The sequence below is a fragment of the Pan paniscus genome, chromosome 15, assembly GCF_029289425.2.
Source record: "Pan paniscus chromosome 15, NHGRI_mPanPan1-v2.0_pri, whole genome shotgun sequence".
NCBI lineage: Eukaryota > Metazoa > Chordata > Mammalia > Primates > Hominidae > Pan > Pan paniscus.
In genome coordinates, this window is record NC_073264.2 from 96,350,094 (window position 1) to 96,370,378 (window position 20,285).

Sequence of the window (20,285 nt, forward strand, 5' to 3'; positions counted from 1 at the left end):
GAGCGCATGTCCCCTTATGCTATTTACACACCAATTTCAAACCACAGAAACCAAAGATTAGTGCCCAACGGGCAAAAGTCCTTTAAAAAAATCAAAACTGGAGTCAAACATGAGGGCTTCTTCCGTTTCTCCTAAGTTACTGCAGAACAGGCTAGTGTTCACTAAGTGCATGCTAGATGTTAGCTACGATGACTGTTTTTTTCTTTAACTTTCTAATGCCTATGTTAGTGGTAAGTTATGAGAGAACATCACATACCGGGGCCTGTGGGGGTCGGGGGCTAGGGGAGGGATAGCATTAGGAAAAATACCTAATGTAGATGATGGGTTGATGGGTGCAGCAAACCACCATGGCACATGTATACCTATGTAACAAACCTGCACGTTCTGCACATGTACCCCAGAACTTAAAGTATAATAAAAAATTTAAAAATATATATATATATTTTTGTTTTTCAACTTTTATTTTAGATTTGGGGGGTACATGTGCAAGTTTGTTATGTAGGTATATTGCATGATGCTGAAGCTTGGGGTAATTATCTTCCAACCCCCCAAGCAGCCGTGTCAGCTTGGAGACCCTTGGGAGTCACAGCGAAGAAGGCCTGGATTTCCAGCCCTCCCCACCCCTCTCAAAGGCCTTCCATCATTCCCCACGACCCCTTCTATTTCCCACACTATGAGGTTCCCCTGGCTGCAATACCCAACGGTTAGTACACTATTCTCAGTACCTGAGTGATGGGGTCATGAAGGCTGACTCCAGCCTTGAGTTTTAAAGGACTTTTTATTAGTTTGTTTGTTTCTTCCTTTATTGGCTTTTTTTTCCTTTTTTTTTTTTTTTAAATTTTACTTTAAGTTCTGGGATACACGTACAGAGTGTGCAGGTTTGTTACATAGAAATACAAGTGTCATGGTGGTTTGCTGCACCTATCAACCTGTCATCTAGGTTTTAAGGCCCACATGCATTAGATATTTGTCCTAATGATCTCCCTCCCCTCGCCTCCCACCCCCCAACAATGTGTGTTGTTCCCCTCCCTGTGTCCATGTGTTCTCATTGTTCAACTCCCACTTATAAGTGAGGACAAGTGGTGTTTGGTTTTCTGTTCCTGTTTTAGTTTGCTGAGAATGATGGCTTCCAGCTTCATCCATGTCCCTGCAAAGGGCATGAACTCATTCTTTTTTATGGCTGCATAGTATTCCATGGTATATATGTACCACATTTTCTTTATCCAGTCTATCACTGGGGGGCATTTGGGTTGGTTCCATGTCTTTGCTATTGTAAATAGTGTTGCAATAAACATATGTGTGCATGTATGTCTTTATAGCAGAATGATTTATATTCCTTTGGGCATATACCTCGTAATGGGATTGGTGGGTCAAATGGTATTTCTGGTTCTGAAATCAGATGGAGGAATCACCACACTGTCTTCCACAATGGTTGGACTAATTTACAATCCCACCAATGGTGTAAAAGCATTCCTACTTCTCCACAGCCTCGCCAGCATCTATTGTTTCCTGACATAATCGCCATTCTTACTGGTGTGAGATGGAATCTCATTGTGGTTTTGATTTGCATTTCTCTAATGATCAGTGATGGTGAGCTTTTTTGATTTTTAAAGGACTTATTCCTGTTGGGCACTAATATTTGGTTTCTGTGTTAGAAATGTGTGTGTAACAGGTTAAGGGAGATGTGCTTTCCTGATCCCACTGCCCAGGTACTGAGAATAGTATGCAACGGTTAGTTTTTCAACCCTTGCCCTGTGACAATGACTGCTTTTGAAATCATTTCTGCTCCTCCTCTGCTGGACCCTCAAAGGTGACCTCACTTGATCCTCAGAGCATCCCTGTGAGTAGGGCCAGGACTGGGGGAAAGCCAGTGAGGTGCCCGTGTGCAGGATTTCAGGAGGTGCTCACTCTCAGGTGCCAACCCTGCATTTGCCCGAGCCTCACAGTAGGTGCCTCTTTGAATTTTGCACCATGGTAGTCCCAAGGGAAGCCCCCTCATCGCTATTTTATGGAGCAAGAAGCTGAGCTTCAGACAAAGAACTATCAAGTTTCCCAGGCAGGACCCAGGGTTCCCAAATCCCACGGTTGAGTACCTGATGGCTATCCATGGGGTCATTCTCTTTGGTCTCCCTTTGCTGGTGGTCCTCATGGGGGGCCAGTGGAGCGGGTTCTGAGGCTGGTGTGGTACCCACACCACCCCTGCTGAGATACAGCACCTGGTCGCTGGCACTGGGGAGGCTCTCTTCTGGCACCGAGGAACTGGAGCTGCTCTGAGAGCCATCGGCCTCCTCCTCCCTGGAGTCCAGGTCTGGCATATAGCCCTCTGGCTCTTCAAGATCCATTTCTTCATTTTTTAGATCCTCCGGGTCTTCTACGTAAGCCTCCAAGACTGCAGCCAGGGGAACCTCATAGTGTGGGAAATAGAAGAGGTCGTGGGGAATGACAGAAACCTTTGAGAGGGGTGGGGAGGGCTTGAAATCCAGGCCTTCTTCACTGTGACTCCCAAGGGTCTCCAAGCTGACACAGCTGCTTGGGGGGCTGGAAGATAATTCCTCGCCCACACCCTGGAGGTCATCGTCTTCTCCCTCTTCCTCATAATGAGGACGGGTGGACTTTCTCTTGGCCTTTTCATGCACCTCTGGCTTTTTATCCACTGGTGTCTCTTCTGGGGCTGAAGGACAGCCTTCAGCTTCTTCTCCGGAGTCCTGATGAGGTTCATGTTTGTCCATCTTAACTTGAGGTTCTGGCGAATCCTTCTTTTTGTGAGCAGATTTAATACTCCTTTTACCTAGTTTTTCAGCATGATTCTCAAAAGCCTCAGCATCCTCATCAGGTTTTGTCTCATGAGGTGAAGGAACTTTGTTGAAAGCCTGGCTGGTAGAAGCAAAATCTATTAGGTCGCTGTTAAATTTTGAGGCTTTTAATGGGATGGCTTCAAAATAGTCTCCCTCCTCTAAAGCTTCTACAGTCATCAGGTTAACCTTGATCTGGAAGGAATCGGCCATCACAGTATTTTCTCCTGGGGGTGAAAGAGAGTGACTTTCTTCATTGTGGCGGGCTGTACTCTCTAAAGCACCATTACAGGAAGAAGACTGAGAATTATTGTTTGTGCCCTCCACCAAAAAAATGTCACCAGGGACCTTGTCAGAGGAGGATTCTGGAATCTTCGAGGATTCCTGTTTCTGTTCCTTTTCCTCAGCAACCTCAACGGCCAAGACATGTCCATCTTGCCTCAATGATTCCTTTGCCACTCTTGGGCTCCCTTCAAAGCAAAGGGACAGGTTCTTACTGCAGAAAGGATCCTTGTAGGTGTCAGCCTCAAAGTGAACTGTTTTCTTGATCGGCAAAGAGTTGGACCTCCCGTTCTCCTTTCTGGATGATAAAATGGAGGATTCTGGAGATGGCTCACTGATGTCGCTGGTCTTACCTGGGCCCCCTTGCAGGACCTGGTCAATAATCTGGTGCATGAACTCGGTGGAGCTGTCTGACAGCGCATGGCTGGAAACACCATCCAGGCGGAATTCCTTCATGCTCTCGGGCTTGTCACAGACAAAGACTTTGGAGGGTGGTGGGTGGCTGGTTTCATGGTTAACAGTGTAGGTACGCTCCCCATTTTCAGTCAGAACGAAGACTTTGCTCTCCTGTTCAGAAGGAGTTTCTTTGATGCGAACAAAAGTGGATTCGATAGGAACTTCTTTATCTGAATCGAAAATATCTTCCTGCAAAAAAAACCAAAAACAAACAAAAAAAAAAACAAAAGAACAACAACAAAAAAAAGCACAGAGCAACATGAGTAAGAAGAGGGTTTAAGTACAACCCATATCCACCTTTCCCAAAACACAAACAAACAAAAATGGAAAAAGCCACTTCAAACCAATGCAGTGTTCTAAGATGTAAATGGTTAGAGAAGACTCTTGTTCCTGCTGAAATATGAAAACATCAGATAAATAAAAATATAAAATACCATGTTTTTTAAAAAGCTATGGATTAACGAATCTCAATGAAACCAAGCTCTAAAGCAGGACAATCCCTTCTAAAGTGAGCAGAGATTGTCAGCCCCTTCATGCTTGAGGACCATGTTGCCTAGTCTGGGTATGGACTTGGAGAAGAGCTAATCCACCTGAGATAAGGAAAGATCAGCCAAATCTTTATTGATTGTGTGGGCTTGTATGAGAGAGTGAATCTGGAAGCCCTCCAAACACAAAAGCAATTCTCTTCATATACTAATTAGCCCACACAGGGAATTTTGCTGTGTAAGAGCCAGCTGGGGGCAGGGCTGAAAAGCAGAAAATGACTCTGTGGTACTGCAGTGCTTGACTCCCAATGCACCGATAGTGTGAATTGACTTCAGCCTCAAATCATTTAAAACCAGAGAGAAGAAATTAAATAAAACTGCAACATAGCTCCTATTGACGCTGATATGATCAAAACGACAGCTCCTCATCTTACACACTTGTTTGGGAAAGGGCTGTATTTCCTGAGGGGAAAAAATGACATCTGCTTCAACCTCTATTGTTCTTTTATATACCAAGTTTGACATAAAATAATTACAAGACATGAAGAGGCAGGAAAACGAAATCCACAATCAAGAGAAGAAATAATCACTAGATATAGACCCATATAGGACCCGGAGTTAGAATTCACAAGCAAAGGCTCTAGAATAACTAATCTGTGCTACAAGCAATACAAAAGAAATAGTTCTTCAGGCTCAAAGAACACAATCTCAGATATAAAGCCTAAAGGAGGGAATGAACAGTACTGGAAATGGTAAATACATGGTCAATATAAAAGACTACTTCAAAGTTTTCTTAAAAAGCCTACTAGCTATTTAAAGCAAAAATAACAAAGTATTGAGGATTAAAACATATGCAGAAGTAAAGTAAATGACAATATAGTAGCAAAAGTAATGGAGATGAAGTAAAATTATATATGTGATATATATAAAATATATACAAATATGTAAAATATGCATTGTACTTGAAGTAGTATATTAATTTAAGGTAAGCTGATGTATGTTAAAGATGAGTATTATAATCACTAGAACAGCTACTAAAAAGATAAAAGAAGGTGATGTGGTTAAAAAACCAATAAAGGGGATAAATGCACACAAAAGAAATCCTTGAATAATCCCCAAAAAGTTAAGAAGGAAGGACAATGGAGCATAGAACATATCAGACCAATGGAAAACAATAACCAAGATGGCAGATGAAACCCGTATAAACGTATGAAAAATGTACTGATTAAATGATAGAGTTTGTCAGAATAAATACAAGACCCAACTGTATACTGTTTACAAGAGACATACTTTAAATATAAGTGTACATACACTGAAAGGAAAAAAATGGAAAAAGTTATGACACAAGCACTAATCATAAGAAAGCTGCTATGGCTATGTTCATATCAGACAAAGCACACTTCAAGATGGGGGAAATTTTATAAAAATAAAGCAATCAAGTCATCAGGAAAATATAATAAATTGTGTCTGTGCACTTAACAGCATAGCATCAACATATATAAAACAAAAACTGGCAGAACTAAGAGGAGAAATAAATTCACAATCACAGTTGGAGATTTTTTTTTCAACATTTCTCTCCTGCATTAATGGATCAGGAAAGCAGGAAAAATCAGTATAAATATAGAATATTAGAATAGCATATTAACATATTAACAGCATATTAAAGAATACCAGTATTCTTTAACTGTATAAAACCCGTTCTTTTCAAATGCATATGGCACATTTACCAAAAGAAACCATGTGCTGGGCCGCAAAGCTAGCAACAATGTGTGGTACACGGTCAGGGCCCAACAAATGTTTACTGAAATGAAATAACTCAGCAGAATTGTTAAGAACAGTTCACTGCGTGTCTGGATAAGCTGTGAATTCTCATCTGTATTCCCTTGTAGATGTAAATAGACTGTTCTGCAGTGATGCAGCATGTTCTGTGAACCAGAATGACTTTCTCCAGGTATTATTTCTGGCTCAATCTTTTCCCATCTGCAGTTTCTGACCTCAGCATTGGGGAGATCTGTGTCAGATTTGCTCAATTATAGCTGTGGCTTTGACTCACACAAATACCGTATGTTTTAGTTGATTTCAAACTCTGCCTACAGATTAAGAGCTCAGGGCTAATGAAAGCCCCAATGCCTAGTATTTCAAAATACAGTAACAGGCCAGGAAAACTGAATTGCAAAATAATAATCACTACTTTTTTTTTTTTCTTAAAACAACAAAAATTTGTTATGTTACACTTCTGGACATCAGAAATCCAAAACAGGCCTCAATGGACTAAAATCAAGATATTGGCAGGGCCGGATCCCTTTCTTTTGATTCTGTTTAAATTTTTAATTGACAAATAATAATTGTATATATTTATGGAGTATAATGTGATATCTTAAAACGTGTATACATTGTAAAATGATCAAATCTGAGAAATCAATATATTCATCACCTCAAATATTTATCATTTCTTTGTAATGAAAACAGTTAAAATCTTCTCTTTTAGACATTTTGAAATACACAGTATATTATTCTTTCTTTCTTTTTTGTAGAAAAGAAAATGGGGTCTCGCTTTGTTGCCCAGGCTGGTCTTTAACTCCTGGGCTCAAGCAATCCTCCTGCTTCAGCCTCCCAAAGTGTTGGGATTATAAATGTGAGCCACTGGTTACATTATTATTAACTATAGCCATCTTGCTCTGCAATACAATACCAGAACTGATTCCTCCTATGTAACTGTAACTTTATACCCATTGACCAAGTCACCATTATTCACTAAACATCCACTGTTGTTCCAGGCACAGTACTAGGTACTTCACATAACTGTTTATTCTTCACATAACCCTGAAATGTGGGTCAGATTTCCATTTTACAGGTGACACACATTCAATAGATACACATTCAATATAAATGTGTATCAGAGAGGTCAAGTCGCTAGCCTGAGGTCACACAGCTCCAAGTGGAGAACTGGCATTCCAGTTCAGGAATTCCTGCTTCCAAAGCGCCCTGTAAGGGGTCCGTATGTGGTGCAGGGACAGGCAGGAAACACACACACAGGTGGAGGCCAGGATGAAAGCCACGGCATGGAGGATCCTGGGAAGCTCTTCTGTACAAAACAGAGCCCCAGTTTCAGCTGCATGTTGTAAGGGAAACAAGAGCCTGAACTTTGGAAACACAGAGGGTCCAAACCCCAGCTCTGTGCTTCATAGCTGAGTGACTATGGAGAGGTCTTTAAGCCTCTTTGAGATCCTTATTTTCGTTTATAAAAGAGGATTATGATACTGAGCCATGCTGGATTGCAGGAATGGCAGGCAGCCCAGAGACACAGGGGCAAGGCAGCCAGCTAGAAAAGCAGCTCCCCTCTCCTGCAAGCATCCTTTAACTCTTTATGCTTTCTTTTTTTCTGTCTGGTACTTATAACTACCCGAAGTTACGTTTTTGCTCACTTATAACTGTTTCCTTTACTAGAACAACGCTCCACAAGGCCAGGGACCTCAGCCATCTAGTTTATTTCTGAGTCCCCTAAGCCAGGGGCAAGGGTTCAGTCAATTACTAATGGATTCAAGAAAATGCTGTCATTGCTGTCATTATTATCAGCTCGGGGTTGTGCATGGGTTGGGTGGGAGTTCAACGGGGCCAGGACAACTTCTAAAAGGTCTGATTCTGTGCCCAAAAAAACTCTCACCAAGTATAATCTGGAATTCTGAAAATAAAAAGGCAAACTTTTCAATGATCATTGTCTTTTATGATTTTTAACATTGATAAAAATCTGGTAGATGCTAACATGTTCCATCTGACATGTAAAAAATCAAGAAGCAGATCCGTTTTATAAGAAAGCATCTTTCATAATCTTAATAAAGTTTGTCATGGGAAGAGGTCTGTGACAGGCGTCAGCTTCCATCCTGCTTTGAAACTTAACGCATGTTACATGTAAATAGTTCCCCCCTTATTTGAGGTTTTTCTTTCTGAGGTTTCAGTCACCCATGGTCAACTGTGGTCTGAAAAGATTAAATGGAAAATTCCAGAAATAAACAATTCCTAAGTTTCAAATGGAGTGCTGTTCTGAGTAGTGGGATGAAATCTCTCACCATCCTGCTCTGTCCTGCCTGGGACTTGACTTGTTCCTTTGTCTAGCACATCCATGCCATCTCTGCCACCCATCTGTCACTCACTCAGTAGCTGTCTGGATGATCGGAGATCAGCCACCACGATATCAAAGTGCTTGTGTTCACATAACCCTTATTTTACTTAAGAATGGCCCCAAACTGCAAAAGTAATGATGTCGGCCCATGGTTATAATTGCTCTATGTAACTATTAGTTGTTGTTAATCTCTTTCTGTGCCTAATTTATTAATTAAACTTTATCATAGATACATATGTATAGGAAAAAAATGGTATATATAGGGTTCGGTACTATCCAAAGTTTCAAGCATCGACTGGGGGTCTTGAACTGTATCCCCCGCATATGAGGGGGACAACTATCATTCTGAAATTAAAATGTGGTAAGGCCGTGCTCAAGGGACTTGGGAGCAAGTGGCGATTTTGACTGCTAGTTACACAGAGCAACGCTGCCCACGTCCCTGCTTCGTCTGATGGCCAGCGGATGGAAATGTATGGTGTCGGAATTAAAGGTAAGAAAAGCAAACATACGGCTTCCAACTCCGGAAAACGTTCTAGAAACTGTGCCACGTAAGTCATGATAGACTGCTCGTCTGGTGTGTCAACCATGATGTCTGTCGAGAGAGACACAGGAATTAGCAGGAGATACAAACACACACGCTTTCAATAGTATTCCCGGATGCCTGATGGTGAAGAATCCCACAGATTATTGAAGGTTTTTTCTCTTTATTTTCCACTTGAGGAACTTTAGGCTCAAAGGTGGTGAATCATTTAACTGAAATCTCACAGCTGGCTGATGAACAGAGAAGCAAGGATATAGAATTTAGGGCTTCTTATTCCCAAAATTCTGTCCCTTCTTCCTTGCTGTTTTAGTCCCTTCCATAGTAAGCAGCCAGCTCGCTGCTGGCTCCATGGGCAAGGACGGTGAACCAGGCAGCCTACATATGGTACACGGAGTCCTACGTTAGCCTAACCCACGTGGAAGGCAACTTCACAGAGATAGCCAAACCCTTTAAACAGGCATGGGCTCTCCCCCTCTGTCATTCTGCTAATGAAACCTGGTCCTTAAGGAAATAATCTGGGATGCACGTTGAGCTTTATTTACTAAGATGTTCACTGCGGTGTTGTTGTATCTAAAAGGAAATATTTCAGAAACAACCTCAATGTCTACCAGTAGTGGAAGAGCTAAGTACATTTTTTTTTTTTGGAGACAGAGTCTGGCTCTGTCGCCCAGGCTGGAGTGCAGTGGCACGATCTTAGCTCACTGCAACCTCCACCTCCCGGACTCAAGCAATTCTCCTGCCTCAGTCTCCCGAGTAGCTGGGATTACAGACTGCGCCACCACGCCCAGCTAATTTTTGTATTATTAGTGGAGATGGGGTTTCACCATGTTGGCCAGGCTGGTCTCGAACTCCTGACCTCAGGTGATCCACCTGCCTCGGCCTCCCAAAGTGCTGGGATTATAGGCATGAGCCACCACGCCCAGCCACTAAGTACATTTTAGTATGCCCACTAGATGAATTATTATGCAGCCAATAAAAATATATAATACATTATAGAAGTATGTAAAATACTTATGATATAATATTAAATAAAAAGTACAAAATTATATATACAGTAAATGATACCGATTATGTAAAAATATAATTAGAGGCATATAAAATATTGGAAAAATATTCATATGATCTGAGTGGTAGAAATATAGGAGAAAAAATCTTCTTCATTAGATTTTTCTGTATTTTCCAGATTTTCCACATGGGACAGCAAGTGGTACATTTGTAAAAAAAATCATTAGAAAGAAAGAGAGAACCACTGCTACCTTCTGGCTCCAGGAGCCTGGGGATGTGCAGGGCATCCTGTGCGATGCTGAAAGCCTTCTCTAGATTTTCTCGTGTGGAATTTTCCAGGGCCTGTTTCATGTCCACCAGGCTGGGGTCAATGGCCTTGATCACTGCCAGGAAAGCCAGCCCACTCCTCCAACTGCCCGCAAAGTCCTGCACCGCCACGCCATACCTGAAGGAAAAACAGCAGCGGCAGCCAGGATGCTGGTTAGTAAACAGACTCAAAGGTGCAAGGTCAGCATGCAGCAGCCGCGTGAGTTTTTGAGTGGGGCAGAGCTGCCGACCTCGCCAGGTGAAGACGCCTTCGTCCCTGAGCATGGGAGAGCTGCCCTGAACCACTCACATTTCCATTTCCAGCCAAATGGAATAGGAGGGTATACACTGAACAAAGAGGCAAAATAGGACCCTGGGTTCCCCAATTCCCAGACACATAAAGGACCAACTGTATAGACCATTCCTTGTATCAGTGACATTGAAAACATAACATGGAATGTGCTGTGCCATAAAAATGGAACCAGAAAGACACAAGTTTGTACCTCAGCTGTCCCCTCTATGCTTCTAGTGCCATGGCCTTGGGCAAGTCACCTACCTCTCTGAGCCTCAAACTCCACACAGTGAACTTGCTGGGGCTTTTGTGGGGAAAGTCGAGCCTGGCCCCAGAAGAACGGCCATGTCATAGGGTCAACCTAATATGCAACGTTGGGAGCCCAAGAAAGCCACTCACTAATGACAGCTACTATTATCAGTAATAGAAATAAAAGCATCATTGTAAAAGTGAGGGGCAGAGAGCTTTCACTCTATTTTGTAGAATGGAGGCTACCTCAACTTTTTATAAGTAAAAGTGAAGGACAAAAGAGAAGAGAATCTTGCCAGGCACTAATTTCCTGTAGAATCTATCCTGAGACTCCACCAGTCTCTCAACCGTGGTCAATAAACTCTCTTAAAAAAAACAACAACAACAACAACCAAGCACCTTTTTATTTGGAAATCATTTAAGACCCAAAAGAAGTGGAAACACAGTACAGAGAGTCTCTACTCTTTCCCCAGCTTCCTCCAGTGACAGCATCTTATGCTACCAGGGTGCGTTATCCAAACCAGAACACCAATACTGGTCCAAGACAATTATTAATTAAGCTATAGACTGCATTTGAATTTCACATTTTCACAGGTGTTACTTTTCATGGGGTGGTGTACAGATTAATGTAACCACCACAATAGAGAAACAGAACTGTCCTATCACCCTAAGACACTTCCTCTCCCTTACATCACACCCCCCTTCTACCCTAACCCCTGACAATGGACTTTTTTTTGGTTGATATTTATGTAAACAACATTTAATGGTGGTTCACATTTGTCAATTTCAATCTACCATGCTTGATCTCTCAATCAAAACTCTAAAGATCCAACCTCTCTTCCCTCTTTTATTTCCACACACAGGGGATAAAGGAATCAGTATTTGTGAAGTGCTTAATATGGGCTGGCACTGTGCAAGGTGCTCTTTCATGGATTTTATTTAATTTCACCTAATTGTCCTGGAAGGCAGTGTGTGATAGGATACTATTTGCAGTTGGGGCTTGGAAAGGTAAATGATTCACCAGGATCTCAACCAGTCTGTACGTTGAGGAGCTGGGGCGGCCCCGAGTTGGTTTGGTTTCCACCACACTGGTCTGGCATTTGTGCCCATGGTCCAGGGGCTGTGGGCCTGCTGCTGGTAAAAAGGCCTGATACAAAACTGCTAAAATCACTCTGCTGCCGGTATGGGGTGAAACAGGGCCGGAACTTGGCTCCAGTTCCCGTCTCGATTTTGGAAGGTCCGACCTAACTTTGAGTATGTTACAGCCTTTATTATTACTATTTTTAAAGTAGGTACAGACTCTGGAAGATACCCTGAAGCTTAAATGCACACAAGTCATTAGAATCCAAGAGACATGCCCATGTTGAGAGGCAACATGATGAAGGCCCCTCTGATCTGTATTCAAATCTTATCAGCTTTGTGCAAACCAAACATTCTGCAAACTGCATTTTGTGTGTACTGCAAAACCAGAAAAATGCAGGGTTTCCTGTTCTGATATTCTTTTTTTTTTTTTTTTGAGATGTTGTCTCGCTCTGTTGCCCAGGCTGGAATGCAGTGGAGTGAACTCGGCTCACTGCAAGCTGCACCTCCCAGGTTCACGCCATTCTCCTGCCTCAGCCTCCCGAGTAGCTGGGACTACAGGTGCCCGCCACCATGCCCGGCTAATTTTGTTTGTATTGTTTAGTAGAGACAGGGTTTCACCATGTTAGCCAGGATGGTCTTGATCCCTGACCTGGTGATCCACTCGCCTCGGCCTCCCAAAGTGCTGGGATTACAGGCATGAGCCACCGCGCCTGCCCCCTGTTCTGATATTCTATATGAAGCAATGGGCACATACATAACTGGCACCTTAATAAATACTAATTCTCCTTTCCTCTGCCTGAAAGCAGCTAGTTAAATGAAGTAGTGTGGGGAGAGGGGCTGCGGCTTACTTTCTCGTTTTCCTCTGCACCCACGCCAACAGGGCCTTGATAGCCTTCCTCTGGTCTTTCACCGATATTGCCACGCTCCTCTCTGCAGTGGGTGTGGGTGGGAAGGATGAGTCTGAGTCTGTGCCCCCTGAGCCAGGGGACAAGCTGGAAGATGGAGAGTTTCTGCTGAGGTTGCCTGTGAGCTCCTTAATCTGGAAGGAAAATGGCATTTCAGACCCCAGCAACAGACCCACCCTCTCAGCAAGCCCCTTGTCTGGTGGGTGGCCACATGGACCATGGCTGGAGGGACCGGCTCATGCAGGATTGCTTCTCTGAATGCAGAGAAACCCTTTCTGATGGCTGTGGCAGGGGACAGGCAGTACTTGTGATGGCCTGTCCGTTTCTTGTGGCTTGTGGTACACGTAATTACACTCTACAGGGAGGACCGTCTTTTCCTGGAGTCTCTCCAGCTCCAGCCAGCACTTCACACCAGGTCTTCCTGACCCAACTCTGCCGCCCCTTTCCTCTCACCGCCCATCACTCCCAGACTTCACTGAGCTCTTTCAAGCCCCATTGCTTCTGCTCATCCTGCCCTTGCTGCCTCGATGTCCCTTCCCTCCATCAGTGAACTCCTCTCATGAGGACTTCTGTAAGATATGCAGAACCCTAGGCTCTACCCCAGAGCTACTGGAATCAGAATCTGTTTCAATACCACCCTCAGGCAATTCACACACACAGTAGGTTAAGTCTAACTTAGTTTGAAAGATGAGTAGGAGGTCTAGCGCACTCCTACTCATCCTTCAAAACCCAGCTCTGGTGTCACTTCTTCCAGGAAGTTTTCCTTACTGCACTCCCCCATCTGAGCTAGCTGCCCCTGCTTGGAGCTCTTGCATCACCTTCTACCATATAGGATTGACTTCTCTGTGATCCTAAAGGGTCATGAGGGCAGGGCCTTTCACTTTCAGCACCTGGCACCTTGGAGAAACTCAATAGACATTTGTTAAATAAATAAATGAAGCCCTACGGTGGTGGATTTAAGGTCTTGACTTTTACCACATCTTCTGGATGCTTCCAGAATCTCTGAGGAAGTTTAATAACAGGTAGCAGTAATTGAAGCATATGTATAACACATGGTGGCTGCTGCTGCTGCTTTTTTTTTTTTTTTCTTTTTTTTTGAGACAGGATCTCATTCTGTTGCCCAGGCTGGAGTGCAGTGGCATGATCATGTCTCACTATAGCCTTGAACTCTCAGGTTCAAGTAATCCTCCAAACTCAGCCTTCCAAGTTGCTGGGATTACAGGCACACACCACCATGCCTGGCTAATTTTGTTTGTTTTTTGTAGAGATGGGGTCTTGCTCTGTTTCCAGGGCTGATGTTGGAACTCCTGGGCTCAAGCGACCCTGCCGCCATGGCCTCCCAAAGTTCTGGGATTATATGCGTGAGCCACTGTGCCCGGCCCACATGGCTTCTTTTGATGCTCACCACCTATTATGACCACTGCTCCCATTTCACAGACATGGAAACTGAGGCTCAGAGAGAGACAGTATTTTTTTTTTTTAAGTTCATTGTTCACTCAGAACAGGAACTATTGTCTCCAGACCTTGTTTGTGCTCATGCTTCTCTGAAATGCAGGCATTGCACCAAAATCCAAGCAAATCATGCCCGTGTGGATCACTTTCACTCTTGGGAGGGTAATCGAACAGTGAACCACAAGTTTCTATTCCAAAAGCGGGTGTGCTCTAGAAAATGAGATACCAGCTCTCTCCTTCTGACAGGGAAATGAACTTGAGCACAATTTAAAATGTCATCTTCTGATGGGTTGATGGGTGCGGCAAACCACCATGGCACATGTATACCTATGTAACAAACCTGCACGTTCTGCACATGTGCCCCAGAACTTAAAGTATAATAATAAAAAATAAAATAAAAATAAAATGTCATCTTCTTATTCCAATCACAGATCCAGTTCTCCCTCTATCAAATCTGCATTTCCAGTTAGAGGCTGAAGTTGCAAAGAACAGAACAATAAGGTCTCACCTGTTATTCTTCTTCCTCAGGCATCTTTAGTGCAAGCTCTTTAATCACCTCTAAGGAACACTGAGTGATTTCAGGAAAGTAACTCTACCAAGTTCCATTTTTGGTCAGGAGTATTCCCCGGTTCTTGTGACACTTTAGAACAAAGTTATTTTTTGAAGTAAATATTTAACTCTTCCAGACCCAAGAGGATGGATATTCTCTTCTAGAGAACTTGCACCACTTTTAAAATCACAGAGACTCAAACACTTTAGCAACCAGATTCTTCTAGTGCTTTTTCAGTGAGTAGAAAAGATAAAATCTGCCATAAACTAAGCCTCACTGCCTCCCTTAATCTGGCCCCACTCTCTTCTGTGGCTGCTCAGCAGACACAAGATCATGATTGTGTGTTTTGGAAAGGAAATGATCTTACCTGGAAGAAGAGGATTATGTTCCATATCAGCCCAAGAACCAAAGAAGGGTTGCCATCTGCTATTTCTGCTGCATCAATGCTAACCAGTTTTACCTGGAGGGAAGCAATTTATGAACTTAAAGCGAGGTATCCAGGGAGGATAACATCTGTTATTTTCTGGTTCTCTCTCTCTCTCTCTCTCTCTCTCTCTCTCTCTCTGTGTGTGTGTGTGTGTGTGTGTGTGTGTGTATGTGTTTGCATGAGCCTGTTTTTCTTACTTACCCTGCCATTCTCAGGGACACTCAGCATGCAAAAGTGTATTTAATTAACACATACACAGCACTTACCATATGCAGCCTCTATTCTAAACTTCTTACAAATATTAACTCAGTTTATTCTCACAATAAACCTATGATGTAGGTGTATTAGTCCGTTCTCATGTTGCTGCAAAGATACTACCTGAGACTGAGTAATTTATAAAAGGAAAGGGGATTAATGGACACACAGTTCCACATGGTTGGAGAGGCCTCACAGTCATGGTGGAGGGTGAAGGGGAAGCAAGACACGTCTCACATGGCGACAGGCAAGAGAACGTGTGCAGGGGAATTCCCTTTTATAAAACCATCAGCTCTCAGGAGACTCATTCACTATCATGAGAACAGCACATGAAAGACCTGCTCCCCCAATTCAATGACCTCCCACCAGGTCCCTGCCACGACACGTGGGAATTATGGGAGCTACAATTCAAGGTGAGATTTGGGTGGGGACACAGCCAAATCATATCAGTAGGTACTTCTATTGTCCCTCCAGTTCAAGTAAGGGAATTTCAGAGAGGTTAAATACAACATGCCCAGTGTCACATAGCTGGTAAGGCTTCAGTCATTCTTTTCCGAGAGAGATGGAAAATGCCCAGTACATCTGTCTGCTACATAAACACCACCACGCCTGGATTTAGCATGTCCTTGGGACAAACACAGAGCACCGACATGAGCAGTCACGGACTGTGGTGGGTGAGTTGACTGCTAATTAGAAATAGTGTACTGGGATAAGGTTTATACCCAGGGTTTCTGCACCATTAGAAAAGATCCCACTGATTAGTTAAAATGTGCCTCTTGTAGAAACCCTCAGGGTCTTATCTATGTATTTAACTATGTTCTGACCACAGAATGATGCTCCTGGTAAATCCCTAAGGCCAACCTGACATCTGGACCAGCAGCATCTGCATCACGTGGGACCCCCGTGTTAGAAATGCTCATTCTCCCCTATGTCTACAGAATCAAAAACTCTGTGGGTGGGCCCAGAAATCTGTATTTTAATAAGTGTGCCAGGTGATTCCAGTGCATGCTCCGGTTTGAGGATCACTGCCCTAAGTCATCAGTTCATTCCACAAACAAAATCTAAGCACTGGACACAGATCGGGGCTCTGCAGACCTCTCTGAAAAGGGCCAGAGAGTAAATATTTCAGGCTTTGCAGGCCACACTGGTGTCTGCCACACGTTTTTCTTCTTTCTTAACAACGCTTAATAAAGCAAAAGTCTAAGTCATCCTTCAGGAGAAAGAAAAAGTCAAGATACACTATCAGGTCCACACTGCAAAATTCTGCCTGGTAGACTGGGGAAAGAGAACCTGAAGAGGGCATCTCATACAAAACCTTTTTCTTTTTCCTCTATTTCTTTCCTCTCTCTCTTCCCCTCATGGCTTTTTAAACTTTCTGACATGGGTCTCTGATCCTATCAGTTCATCATGGGTTTCCGACAACACCAATCATTTAGGCCTCGGCTTGCCTAATAGAGGGAGAGTTCTGGGTTCCCAAGCTGCAGTCTGTTTTGAGGACAGATGCCAAGAATATAAGTCAGACAACACAGGCTCATCACTGGCAGGTCGGAGGCCAGGAAGGAAGTTGTCAATACTGTGAATAACACAGTCGATCGGATTCAGGTTCAGTACTACGTCCGCATTCATCACGAGCGCACGTCCTGCATGATGGATCACCCACGAGAACTCGCCTGCTTGTCTCCTAAGCCTCTGCTCTGACAGCTCCTTCTGTTTCTGTGGCTTACTGAGCACATTCCAGTCCACGGGAATCAAAGCCGCTAGTCAACTTGATCACCCTGGCCTTCCCTTTCACCTGGGGGAAGCCCAAATGGCAAGTGACAGCTGTGGCCCTGTAAGCTGAGGTTTCAAAGTGAGAAGACAGAGCTGCCATGTAGGGGTGCCGTAAACACCACGGTGCACCATCCCAAGAGGGGAAGGGCAGGGCTGAGCAGGGAATAAAGCACCCTCCTGAGGTGCCCAGTTCCCTCAGAGAACTGGGATGAGGGAAGGTGGTGACTGCAGGTGGTCCGAGGCCCCAAGGAGCAGATATTTCCAAAAACTGTGGCTTGTGTGCCCAGCTACCATTTTGTTTTTGGTGGTGAATAAAAAAGTTAACTGAAGCCAGACTTCAGTTCAGAGCTTCAGGGACAATGCTTTCCTCCTCTTGTTCCTCCTAACTCAGCTAGTTTTGCCAGATTGAAAACAAGTGGACCAATTGGTTTGTGGAAATATTCCCTCTCCCTCTGCAGCTGGGAGAAGGTGGTATCACACCTAGTTATCACATGTAGGGTGATAACTCAGGGGCCTGGTGAGTGATGATGGCCATCCCGAGAGTGGAGAGTGCTTTTCACTGGTCAGTTCCTTTAGTGTTTACAATATACCCATTTTAGAGATGAGGAAGTTCAGGCTCAGAGAAGTTGAATAACTTGCAAGTCATAGAGCTGGTCCTGTGGGGCAGCCCATCTCTGACACAGGCATAAACACTGTGCTCTGTGACGTGTGGTTGCAGGGGAGAGAGGAGAGGACAGGGGCCAGCCACAGCACCTAACGGCATCTGAATCCCTGAGCAAAGAGGACCTGGTTGCTGCCTGGCATCCACCACCCAGTTCTGGGCACCGCTTTAGCTCAGCAGAGCTGTTATAGCCTGTTGGGGACAGTGGGCTGAAATAATGGGACAAGAAGTGACCAGCGAGGGCCCACTGAGTATTTTGTGGATTCTGGGAATGGGACAGAGACTGCATCTGAAACGCTCGTTTCCACCTGGCTCACTCCCCTGGGCTTGCCTTCCCACCGGGCCATTCACTTGTCCTACCTGCCTGGTAAATGGGGCCCAGTGGGGCACCAAGCTGACATAGTATGCTCGCATTTGGAATATTTACAGTTGTTTGAAAAAATAGAGGGGATGGAGGCTTTAATGTTCCTTGACTTTAAGGCAGCTACTGCAGGCAGTTTGGAAAATACTACACAGATGGATGACAGAAGGCCAGGCCTTCCCAAGCCTCTGCACTGCACTCCCTCATTGCCACACCTGTTCCTAGGCTAGTCCTTCCCCGACTCAGCTGTTTGTTTTTGCCTCTGCAGGATCATCCCCCATCTTCATGCCCCTGGGGTGACATACAGCACGCTGTCCATGTGAGGTCTCTTCCAGCTGATCCTAAGCATCTTGAAGGCACAGATGAGTCTCTAATGTAGCTGTCTGTCTCCAATGCTGAGAAGTCTCTCAGGCCCACAAAAGACACTTGGTAAATGTGACCCAAATGGCTGCTGGAAGCAAACCTAGGACCTACTAGGTAATTCTGATAAATGCAGCAGGAGGGTTTTGCCTGCATTACAGCAGACTCATAAACGTGGGCAGCTGACAGAGCAGGAGAGTATTTAGAGGTCAATACGGTGGAAGGAAGAGCAGCACGAATCTGAGGAGGCTGTTTGAAGGCCCCACATTATCACAAAAACCATGCCCTTTGCAATTCAGGAGTAGACACTGCTAAGAACAGCCACACGCAATGCCTGCTCCAGGGAGCAGGTGGGCATCAGACGTAATCAATCAAGGGGGGTGACGCAGTGAGAGCTGGAGCCCACGCAGCTTTCGGTCTGGCTGGTGCATGGCTAACCTGTACCTGGACAAGTCATTTAGCCCCAAAAACTCTCCCAGGTAGGTTTTGTTTTTCTCTCCTCCATTTCACAGATGTAGAAACGGAGGCTCAGGGAAGATGCCATTTGCCTACAGTTCCTGGGAGTGGGGAAGCCAGAACTGGAAACAGTCCTCCGTACTCCAGGACCTGTGCTGGCCCACGTTTGGCCAGAGGCCAGCAGTGTCATTGACTCAACAGAAAGGGAGGCTTTTAATGAACAGGGGATAGGCTTTCTTTATAAAAAGCTTTAATGAGCTATAACTCACATCCCATCCTATTCACGCACTCAAAGTATAAAATTCGATGTTTTGTAGTGTATTGAAAGATGTATGCAAGAATCACTACAATCAATTTTAGAACATTTTCATCCTCTCTAAAAGAAACACTGTACCCTCGAGCTACCATCCCTCATCCCCCTGTCTTCCCACAGCCCAAAACAACAACTAGTCTACTTTCCATTTCCAAAAACTTCCCTGTCCAGGACATTTCATATGAATAGAATCATATAATAAGTGGTCCTTTGCGTCTGGCTTCTTTCACTTAGCATGTTGTCAAGGTTCATCCATTATCAGTGCTTCATTTTTTTTTAAGGCTGAATAATATTCCACTGTATGGATAGGTCACTTTTTTTTTTTTTTTTTTTTTTGAGACAAAGTCTCGCTCTGTTGCTCAGGCTGGAGTGCAGTGGCGAGATCTTAGCTCACTGAAACGTCCGCCTCCAGGGCTCAAGCAATTCTCCTGCCTCAGCCTCCCTCGTAGCTAGGATTATAGCCCCCCACCACCGTGCCCAGCTAATTTTTGTATTTTTAGTAGAGATGGGGTTTCATCATGTTGGCCAGGCTAGTCTTGAACTCCTGACCTCAGGTGATCCACCCGCCTCGGCCTCCCAAAGTGCTGGGATTACAGGCGTGAGCCACCGCGCCCAGCCATCTAAGTCACATTTTGAGAATCCATTTGTCCGTGGGTGGACAGGCGGGTTGTTCCCACCTTTTGGCTGTTGTGAATTGTGCTGCCATGAACTGTAATGCGCTTGCTGGCCGCCACCATCTGAACCTCCCCTCTGTGCCTAGGACTTTCTCCTAGAACTACTGGGAGGGGACTATTGGGAAGCAGAGCCTACCCCTGTTCAGACAGCGAAAGTGCTTTCCCATCCTCCTTTGCCCCTGGAATGTGGGCTGAGGCCCAGGCTGTGCAGCCACACATCCTGTCCGGGCCTTTGAATCTGGACCTGTGATGCTGAGACGACCACAAAGCAGAGAGAGCTCCTTCTGCAGGCTGTGGTGGGGCTGCCCAGAGGTTGCAGGGGCAGGGCGGTGAGGGCATGTCCTGCCGTCTCTTCAGGGGGCTCTGCGGTAGTCCTGGTGCCTGGCATGGGTTCTGTCCCTGATTCGCTGGTCTTTCAAGTCATTCTGTGGCCACTCGGTATATTTCAACAAATTCCTTTACTGCTTAAATCAGCTGAGTTCAGCTTCTG

The 20,285-nt window shown here is 44.5% G+C and overlaps 1 protein-coding gene across 3 annotated transcripts in view; it reads right to left on the reverse strand.

The window, feature by feature from the left end:
* CLMN (calmin) overlaps window positions 1–20,285 on the reverse strand; it is a 141,321-nt gene that overhangs the window by 18,747 nt on the left and 102,289 nt on the right. For 2 of the 3 annotated variants that reach the window (XM_034938074.3, XM_055097987.2), the window contains 5 exons: window positions 14,886–14,978; window positions 12,460–12,650; window positions 9,933–10,126; window positions 8,645–8,727; window positions 2,094–3,719 (listed from right to left, as the gene is read on the reverse strand). In XM_034938074.3, the coding sequence (XP_034793965.1) occupies window positions 2,094–3,719; window positions 8,645–8,727; window positions 9,933–10,126; window positions 12,460–12,650; window positions 14,886–14,978 (2,187 nt within the window). The remainder of the gene's footprint in view (window positions 1–2,093; window positions 3,720–8,644; window positions 8,728–9,932; window positions 10,127–12,459; window positions 12,651–14,885; window positions 14,979–20,285) is intronic. The other variant, XM_063596108.1, reaches the window with a different exon arrangement.